A 10131-nucleotide genomic window follows, 5' to 3' on the forward strand; every position below is an offset into this window, starting at 1 on the left:
GTTGTGTCCAGCTCTACAACACCATTGTCCGTGGGGTTTCTCCAGGCAAGAAATACTGGAGTGTACCATGCCCTCCTCCAGGGGATCTTCCCAACCCGGAGACTGAGCCCAGGTCTTCCACATTGCAGGTGGATTCTTTACCGTCTGAGCCACCAGGGAAGTCCATGGTACCCTTAGGGGTCCACAAAAGTATTTTATCTATTTTAAAATCAGAAGAAAACGATACAATCCAGTCTGGGTTGTATTTGTATTTATACTGAGGATTGTAAAAGGTTTTTTAAACTGTTTTTTTATGGAGGAAGAGACCTATGATCGCAAAAGAGACTGGGGCCCACAGAGTCACAGTGAGACCCTGCTTGAGTGCACACACGCATACAAGTGCCTGTGGGCCACGTGGCTAAAGTTTACTAAAAACAAACTCCAAAGCCACAGTGGTGCACAAGCCCTGCTGGAAGCTTTTCTGTCCTAGCTTCAAAACCCTCCCTGCAGCCTCAAGGGGAGGGGACAGCTATGTTCCCGTATTTCTTTCCCTTGGCTCTCTTGGCCTCTGTCTGGCACTGATGCCTCGGGGCATGGATGTTCCTTTTCTTGTAGAGAGCAGCCCAGGCCATACTCATGGCCAGATGGGCACTGGAAGGATACTGCCCCCCTTTCGCTACTTTTCCTTACCCCCAGTAGGCAGGGCTTCTGCTGGGAAACCTTCTGGGCCTCTCTCTTCTTTCCGGAAAGCCCAGACTGCTAAGGCAGGCATCGAGGTACTTGCGGCTGGCTCACGGCCCTCCACTGCTACGAACAGTGGGTTTTTGTGTATGACATTTCCCTCAAAACCAATTTTTTTTAATGTTGTTAGCTTTTCTGATTGTAAAATAATACCTGCTGGTTATAAAGTATTCAAAGTCTATAGAAATGCATAAAGCAAAAAAGGAAGGGGAGGAGGGAGGAATGAATTGTAGATTATGTAATGTATTTGTTCATTTGAAGAAAATTGTTTATAGGTGTATGACAATTTTAGGGAAATTATGAATAAATAAGTATAAAATTCTAAAATGAGGAAGCTCAAGTTAATATCATAACTCCAGTAGCAACAGAGGTTGTCCTAAGAAAACTTATCATAGTAAAATATTTAACCAGCTGGCAAACAATATTTGTGTAGTTATAACAACTAAACTATCTATTGTTGAAGCTATTTTTAAATTTAGTTTACTTTTCAAAAACAAATTTGATGTAGTAACAAAATAAATACCCATACTGAAGCTGGCCCTTGAGAATCAGAAGTATGGTGGTGGAAATGGAAGACTGGTGCAATTACAGGAGGGCACCCATGGATAATAGAATCATCTTATCGTAAGGTCTGTGTGTTCACTCAGTGTCTCTGATTCTGTGACTCTCTGGGGCTCAGGTGTGAAAATAGTTTATCTGGCTCTTTGGACAAAGTGAGGACTGTATGCAAAAATTCTTTGGATTCTGTACAATGAAATGCATTAAAGACACTGTTATTTTTGCTTAAAAATATAAAGTAAAAAAGTAAAAGTTTCTTGCAATTCTACTTTGTTTCCATTAATAGTTTGGGGTATATCCTTCCAGATCTTTTTTCTTAATGTACACTATTATCCACTCACAAATACCCACTCTTGCCCTCACCAGGAATGACTCAGTACAGTAATTTTAATGTGGGGACATTTGACTCCGGATAAGGAATGAATAAACTTTCCGTTTTTTAAATGACCAAGTACTGTAATGGATAAAGCAGGCATTTGCCCCCTGAACCTTGATCCTGTACCTGGTTCCTCCCTGCTTCTCCCTGTGACACGTTGGGCCCACTGCAGTATCTCAGCTCAGGCATGTTGCGAAGACCTAACGTTACCTTGGATTAAAGAAAGTCAATATGTCAGTGTGATGGTCACCCTGCAATCCAGCCAAGGACCCCCTCGAGGCTCCGAGAAAAGAGGTGTACCCACCTACCCCTCCTCTCTCTCCTCAGGTACTACCATGGCATGGAATATGAGATGGACCTCACCCCCCTTGAAAGTCCCACGCACCTCATGAAATTCCTGACAGAGAATGTGTCTGGAACCCCAGAGTACCCAGATGTGCTCAAGAAGAATAACCTAATGAGTGTGGAGGGAGCTGCACCCACGCCGGGCAAGGCAGCTCTGCTCCCTGCAGGCCCCAGCAAGCTGGAAACCGGCTCTGTGGACAGCTACCTGCTGCCCACCAGCGATGTATATGATAATGGCTCCCTCAGCTCCTTGTTTGAGAGCATTCACGGGGTGCCTCCCACACAGCGCTGGCAGCCTGACAGCACCTTCAAAGATGACCCACAGGAGGTGAGGGCCCACCCCCACACCCCTCCAGCATCCCTGGGTACTTGCATGTACAGAAGGAGAGAAGACAGTGAGGCGGTCGGAGCTTTGGAATCGCTGGGGGAAAGAGTCCTTGAGCTGAGGCAGGGCTGCCATGCACTGTTGTCCAGGTTGTGCATTGACCAACCCTCACAGTTGTTTGTAGTGGCCCTGGGTTGAGGTGCCAGTGGAACTGAATGTGAGCTTATATTTTCCCTGGATTGTGTTTCTCTGCAGTCTCTACTCTTCCCAGATATCCTGAAAACATCCCCAGAACCCCCAGGTCCAGAGGACTATCCCAATCCCAAGAGGTAAGTTAGCCTCTCTGACCCTTGACCACTGGTCAGTGGGCAGGGGACTATAGACAGAGCTGTACACTGCCCCCAGAGCAAACATCATCACTGAATGAAGAGAGAGAAGCGAAGGCATGTAAAAGAAAAGAATGATTTCTACATCCCTTTCCCAGGTTGTGACAAGCCGCTCAGAACTGAGCACCAAGTTAGAAAACCAAGGTTCCATTGTGTCCTGGTCTCCCTGTGACTTGGTCACTCCTCAGGGCTCTCTTGTTTCCATTATTCGTTATTCAGGAGGATTGTACCTCAACAAAGCCATTAAATAGAAGCCCTGAAAACCTGGAAATGGAGGCCCTGGAAAGTAGAGTGATTTAGTGAGATCAGGTGGTAAATCCATAGCAGAGCCTCAGGCTTCCTGCCCCACTGCCCTCTGGGATACTCCATTCAGCCTGGGAGCCCAGCCTCACTGTCCTCTCCTGCCTCCCCGCAGTGACTTTGAGTACACCCTGGGCTCCCCCAAAGCCATCCACATCAAATCGGGCGAGTCGCCCATGGCCTACCTCAACAAGGGCCAGTTCTACCCTGTCACCTTGCGGACGCCGGCAGGCGGCAAAGGTCTTGCCTTGTCCTCCAACAAGGTCAAGGTACGTTGGCTGCCCTGGGACTGCTTGGGAAGTGGGCGGGGTGGTCAGGTCAACCCTGCCTGCCAGGGTCTCCAGGGAGAGGGTGCTTTAGAGGACTGCCCATTGCCACGTAGTGGGGGGCAGCCCGGCCAAAGGGCAGGGCTGCCTGACCCCGGCTCCAGGAAAGGATGAGGCTGCCCAGGCCTCTCCTGAGGCAGGGGGTCACGGTGACCACTGTGCTTGCAGAGTGTGGTGATGGTGGTCTTCGACAACGAGAAGGGCCCGGTCGAGCAGCTGCGCTTCTGGAAACACTGGCATTCGCGGCAGCCCACCGCCAAGCAGCGGGTCATCGACGTGGGTGAGAGCCCGCTCACACCCTCCACCCCAGTGTCTCTCTCTCTAACTCTCTGTCTCACACCTCTCTCACACACACACACGCATGCGCACGTGCACACGCACACACACACACACACACACACACACACAAACACACGCCAGTCAGGTCTTTCTTGCTGTCCCCCTTTTCCCCACCCACTTCTGACCTCTGCAGGGCTTATTTCTGACTCCAGCCGCCTGCCTGGGCCCTGTCTCCAGGTCATAAGCTGTGGGGTTTGTGGGGATTTGCATGTTGACTGGAAGCAGTGACCTCTTTTCTTTGTTGCTTTGGGATAAACAAGGCTCTGGGGGCCCCAGGAGTACCACATAAACAGACTCCTGGGGTGCTGGCTGGCCTGTCTGCATCAGGGGTCTTGACCAATTGGGATACAAATGCACGAGATAACTGTGCAGGCAGTGGGTGAGTTGAAAGCTGGGAGCACAGTGCCGGGGCAGCTCTGTTTTGGAAGCTGCAACCTTCGTGCTTTGAAGGCAGGAAGGGAGCTGGGGAAGGCCTTCTGTGTGTGCCACCAGTCCCAGCCCTGAGACCCGGTGGGAGGCGCAGCCCATCCTCAGATCTCCAGGCCCTGGCTCTGTCACTCTCTTCCTGGCTGTGTGACCTGTGTCACCTCCCCTTCCTGAGTCTCAGTTTCTTCAACTGTTACCTGGGAAAGTGCCAGCTGCCCCATCTGCCTGCCGTGCAATTGCCGCCTTGAAGCCACGTGTGCTAGAGAGTGTGACACAAATAGGGACGATGCGGTGACCTCTGAGAGGCCAGGTGGCACAGTGGTTAGGAGCCTGGGCTCAGGAGCCAGAGAGAACTGATCTCCAGACCTTGCTCTACCTTTTATTAGCTGTGACCAGACTTCTCTGAGCTTTGTTCTTTTCATGTGTAAGCTGAATATTCATAGCATTGTAAGTGTATGGCTCAGTTCAGTTCAGTTGCTCAGTCGTGTCCGACTCTTTGTGACCCCATGGACTGCAGCATGCCAGGCCTCCCTGTCCATCACCAACTCCCGGAGTTTACTCAAACTCATGTCTATTGAGTCGGTGGTGCCATCCAACCATCTCATCCTCTGTTGTCCCCTTCTCCTCCTGCCTTCAATCTTTCCCAGCATCAGGGTCTTTTCAAAGGAGTCAGTTCTTCACATCAGGTGGCCAAAGTATTGGAGTTTCAGCTTCAACATCAGTCTTTCCAATGAACATTCAGGACTTATTTCCTTTAGGAGGGACTGGTTGGATCTCCTTGCAGTCCAAGGGACCCTCAAGAGTCAAGTGTATAGTAGTATTATCATTTATTTAATGCTACGAGTTCAATACTGGTAGTACTGATGGTACTATGGTTATGACTTCCATTATGACTGCGATGACCATTTTACCTGGGAGAGCTCCTAAATCACAGTCCCACTGAAAAAAATAAGCTCCACCCCAAAATCATGTGGGCCCTGGCCTAGTTGGCAAAGTTAAGGAGTCCCTCTGGGATTTGGGCAGATCTCCTTCCCAGACTGGACCTCAGTTTTTCCATCCATAGCCCAGGGCACAATGAGTAACTTCCTCCCTAGTTTGAAGCACGGTTCTTGGGGGAGAGGATCCAAGTCCCTGCCAAGAACGGGGCCCAGGCCCTAATGACCCCTCCCCATGGTGCCCCCAAATCCCTTGTCTCCTGACTCTCCTCTGGTCTCCTGTGGTCTCTTTGCAGCCGACTGCAAAGAAAACTTCAACACTGTCCAGCACATTGAGGAGGTGGCGTATAATGCACTGTCCTTCGTGTGGAATGTCCATGAGGAGGCCAAGGTCAGTGCTGGGGGCATGGCTGGGATGGGACTGGGCTGCCAGCAAGTCCCAGGAAAGGGACTGTCCCTAGGATTGTGGTAGCTCCCCCAGTGAGGGCACCAGGGAGGAGGCAGGGCACAGCAGTGAAGGAGAAGCACAGGCTCTCAGCTAGAGTGGCCGGGCCCTTATCCCGCCTTCGTGACCTTGGACAAGTGCCTTAGCTGAAAATTGGGAGTGTGACCTTAGCATGAACGGATAGGTTGGCATGAGGCTCAGGTGAGATAAGAGAAGGGTAGAGCACAGCCTGGCACAGAAGTGGTGGCTGCTGTTATTAGTCCAATCCACCTATTTGCCAGATGGGAAAACTGAGTCTTGTGCAAGCCGCACAGCAAGCCTGCTGCTGCTGACGGGGTTTCCTGACACGTGGGCCCGTGCAGAGTGTTGCAGAAGTGCTGTGGAGTCTGGTAGATGAAGGCTGAAGTCTGTTACCTCACTCGAGGAGCCCATAGGAAGGGAAGAGCAATCTGCCTCCTAGAGTTGTGGTGAAGATCCAAGGAGATCATGAAGGACGGAGCAGTGGGCACTTTCTATGCCAAGCCCATTTGAGAGGCCTGAGAAATGGAGCCTCAGCAATATATTTTTTTCATGCCAGTGATGAAGCCATGTAGTGCTTGAGACCAGCCTCACACTCACCGGTGCTGCCGGGTCCCTCTGTGTCTCCGTCTTCTGTTTAGACAGGTGGTATCGTGGAACGGGCACTAGTCAGAGGGTCAGGGGCTGGGTGACCTTGGGCCTGTCCCTTCACCTTTCGGGGCCAGGCTTACCCCATCAGACCAAGTTTGGGTCAGGCTCATAGCAAAGGCCCTTCTGGCCTGGGAAAGCCGGAGAGCTTATCCCTGCCTCCCCGCCTCCCCTCATGGGGCGGTCCAGGCTGCCCGGAGAAAACCAAGTTGAAGGGGCTCTGAAAACAGCAAGGAGAGGCACAAAGGCAAGGGATTATTATTATTCAAACAGACACCCGGGACTGGGGAGGAGCTGGGGCCTCCAGTTCAGGGAGTGGGGGAAGAGTTTCGTGGGAAGGGAGAGGTGGGTTTCGGTGGGGATTTTCTCACGGCCTCTTAAGCCCCCAGGCTTGGGTCTTTGTCAGGTGTGAGCTGGGTGGGGGCGGCATCAGGGCTGAGCTGGCTGAGGGGAAGGTATGTCTGGCATGCATCTGGGGGCCTGGCCCCCCACAGCCAGGGAAGGAAGGGGGTCTGCTCCAGCACCACCCCACCCCCACTTGTTCAAGTCAGGATCGTTTCCAAGGGAAGCGTCCCAAGGAATAGGGGCCAGCGTGGAGTGGGGTCTGGCCTGGAGTCCCACACAGACGCCAGCAGTAGGCAGTCAGTAGGCGAGCTTGCTAAGAGACGTCCAGCTAAGACTGACCCCAGGCTACCATCAGCTGGACACAGGCTTCTGGTTGAGATGCCATCTGTCCCACTCACAACAACAGTTACAAAATGTCCAAGACCCCTAGGTATTCTACAACCCTCACCGCCACAGGAGGTAGGTTTAATTGTCCCCATTTTGCAGATAAAGAAACTGAGGCTTCATGAGGTTCAAGGACTTATCTAAAGTCACATGGCTTGAGGGGCAGAGTGTGAGTGGCCCCACGTCCAAGCTCATTCCTCTGCCAGCCTGCCCAACTCTCTGTGCGTTAGCAAGTCACATCCATGCCCAGAGCCTCCGTCTCCTCAGCTGTAAAATGGGGGTGGCTGGTTCAGCTGTGGCTCAGCTGGTCGTTCAGGTGCACAGGGGCATGTTCCACCCTCCGTGGCCCTGGGCAGGGCCAGCAGGAACGTATCTTCAGGAGCTGGCCGGGAGGGGATTTGGGCCCTTCTCTGAGCGACTTCCCTTTCACTTTTCACTTTCATGCATTGGAGAAGGAAATGGCAACCCACTCCAGTGTTCTTGCCTGGAGAATCCCAGGGATGGGGGAGCCTGGTGGGCTGCCATCTAAGGGGTCACACAGAGTTGGACACGACTGAAGTGACTTAGCAGCAGCAGCAGCTACCTTCTTACTCCGAGTTGCAAAAAAAAAAGAAATGAGGCTCTGGATTTTCAATTCCTGAAGGACCCTTAATCTCCCTCCCAGGCCCTAGATCCTTTGGGCTGCCCTTGGCAATCTAGCGGGAGCTGCATTGTCCACTGGCGACAGCCTGAGCTCAAACTCCGGTTCCCTTATGTGCTCCCAGTGTCGCCCTCGGACAGTGGCCCTCTCGGAGCATGGGTTGTCCCTGGAAAAGAGAGGTGGTGAGGTTTGCCTTCCAGGGGCATTGTGAAGCTGAGGGTGCCCGCCAGGCGCCCGGAAGGCCTCATGGTACTCAGGGAGGTGGTGGGACTGCAGGTCTGGTGACCTGGGCCGGCTGTTTAGTGAGCTCCCTCCTCTGTCCCCAGGTGTTCGTTGGCGTCAACTGCCTCAGCACAGACTTCTCCTCACAGAAGGGGGTGAAGGGAGTCCCCTTGAACCTGCAGATCGACACCTATGACTGTGGCTCCGGCACTGAGCGCCTGGTACACCGTGCTGTCTGCCAGATCAAGATCTTCTGTGACAAGGTGGCTGGGCGGACCCTCTGCTGGGCCCTGGGCGGGCGGGCCAGCCCGACCTGCGCGTCCTCCTCAGCCATGCTGGGTGCACCTGTCTCTGCTTCTTGCTCTCTGAACGTCTCTGTCTTTGTGTGCTTGTTGTTTGTCCGTCCTGCTCTCTGTGGCTGTGTTTTCCTCTGCTCAACCCTTCCTCTTGCTACATATCTCTTTCTAGGTCTCTGTACAAAGCTCTCCAGGTCACGTTTCTCTTTCTTCTTACCTCTCTCTGAGCTCCTTTCTCGTTTCTCTGTTCCTCTCTCCCCACACCTGTCTCCCTCAGTTTCTTCTTTCTCTGCCTCTCTGTTTCTCTCTCCCCCAAGGCTTTACTGACCTCAGACAGGGCTGGGCTGTGCTGGGTTGGGCTGAGTGCTGGTACCTTCCCATTTCCTGATCTCACTCTGGGAAGAAAGCAACCCTGGAAGTCCCATAGTTGCAAGGAAAAGCAGCCAGCCCTCCCGAGACCAGTGGTGACCCCCGGCCCCCTCTCTCCCACAGGGAGCAGAAAGGAAGATGCGGGATGATGAGCGGAAGCAGTTCCGGAGGAAGGTCAAGTGCCCCGACTCCAGCAACAGTGGTCAGTGGGCCTGGGCTGGGCTGGGTTGGCATGAAGCGGAGAGGAGACTAGAGGGCAGACACATGAACAGAGGGATCTCAAGGTACAATGCCTTCCTCTTCCCATCAGGCATCAAGGGTTCCCTGTTAGCCGGCTTCAGGGGCAATGAGACCACCTACCTGCGGCCTGAGGCGGACCTGGAGACCCCGCCGGTGCTGTTCATCCCCAACGTGCACTTCTCCAGCCTGCAGCGTCCTGGAGGGGTGAGGGTCTTGGGTTGAGAGAGGGTCTGGGCCTCTGGGTGGGGCCGTCTTAGCAGAGATCGGCAGGCAGCAACCTGCCACTTAGCAGGACAGGCCAGTTAGAGGTTGATAGGTCCTGACATCACCAAAATGGAAATATCTTTATTGAATCCCAGGGGACTCAAAAAATATATGTACGGTCATATAAGTTCAGGGACCTTTTCTACTGAAGAGTGTTCATGAAGAAATGAACTTCATATGCACTGAAATGTTTACTCTTGAAGCACACACAGGAGGTTTCTAATGTCCGAGCCCCAAGTTAGACCACAGCCGTGTCAGAGCTGGGTGATAATTATCATCCCAGCAATGCTTGTGAGGCTCACTTTACACTAGGCGCTGCTCTTTGAGCTTGCCATGCGTCATCTCCTTAACCCTCATTACCTCCTTATGAAGTCGGTAATGTTGTTCTCCCTGGATTCACGGGGTGGAAATTGAGGCATTGAGACCAAAATTACACAGGCCGTGGCAGAGCCAGAACTGGAGTCCAGGCAACCAGGCTTCAGAGACAGTGCCCGTCACCACGGGTTACACCACCTCTCAAGACAGGGAGCCACTCACCAAGCGCCTTGACCGGCCAGCCCTTTGCTGCGCCATCTTGTTTCTCCGTCACAGGCTTCCTCTGAGGTACAGGCTGTTATTCGCATTTTTCCCGACAAGGTCACACAACAAGTCAGCGACAGAATCAAGGTCCCAGCGCCTGCCTGTTACTTTGCTTCCATATTACACAGTTTGACCGTTTCCACCCATTGAGCTCCCCACCGTTTAAGTGGGAATGTTTTCAGAAATGGCCATCACTTCACCAAGGCATTCAGTGCATTGACTCTGAACAATAAGACAGCTTATGGAGCAGCCAGTCCTGACGTCGTCTTGGTATACATTTAAAGCCTCTCAATGTCCACCATACCCCCTTCTCTGCCCTGAAGTGATTCTGTGGCCCCCATAGCCCAGGAGGCTGCATTAACCCGCTCTCCCCCCAACCCCAACCAGAGGCCTCAAGTAGGGAGACACCACTTGAGGGATGGAAGCCCCCATTGCCAAGCTGCCAGCTCTCCTGTGGGAGGAAGTGGGGGACCAGTCTTTGTACCTGTGAGCCTGAGAGAGGGGACCTGCGGAGCGGAAAGTCCCAGTCCTGCCTCCTGGGGGGTTGCCCTGGAGACGGCCCTCTCAGGGCCTGGGTGCCTTACCCCGAAGGACCAGCGATGGCTGCACCAGATGGGCAGTGGCAGGGGCACAGGAGGGCGTGAC

At 52.9% G+C, this 10131-nt stretch overlaps 1 protein-coding gene across 1 annotated transcript in view; it reads left to right on the forward strand.

Annotated features, from left to right (window-relative positions):
* The window catches only part of GRHL3 (grainyhead-like 3 (Drosophila)), a 35637-nt gene that overhangs the window by 15734 nt on the left and 9772 nt on the right, over positions 1–10131 (forward strand). The window contains exons 4-11 of the mRNA XM_010830057.1: positions 1982–2327; positions 2580–2653; positions 3126–3279; positions 3505–3616; positions 5333–5427; positions 7843–8001; positions 8527–8605; positions 8714–8847. Of these exons, the coding sequence (XP_010828359.1) occupies positions 1982–2327; positions 2580–2653; positions 3126–3279; positions 3505–3616; positions 5333–5427; positions 7843–8001; positions 8527–8605; positions 8714–8847 (1153 nt within the window). The remainder of the gene's footprint in view (positions 1–1981; positions 2328–2579; positions 2654–3125; positions 3280–3504; positions 3617–5332; positions 5428–7842; positions 8002–8526; positions 8606–8713; positions 8848–10131) is intronic.

The sequence above is a fragment of the Bison bison genome, unplaced genomic scaffold (genome assembly GCF_000754665.1).
Source record: "Bison bison bison isolate TAMUID 2011002044 unplaced genomic scaffold, Bison_UMD1.0 scf7180017864516, whole genome shotgun sequence".
Lineage (NCBI taxonomy): Eukaryota > Metazoa > Chordata > Mammalia > Artiodactyla > Bovidae > Bison > Bison bison.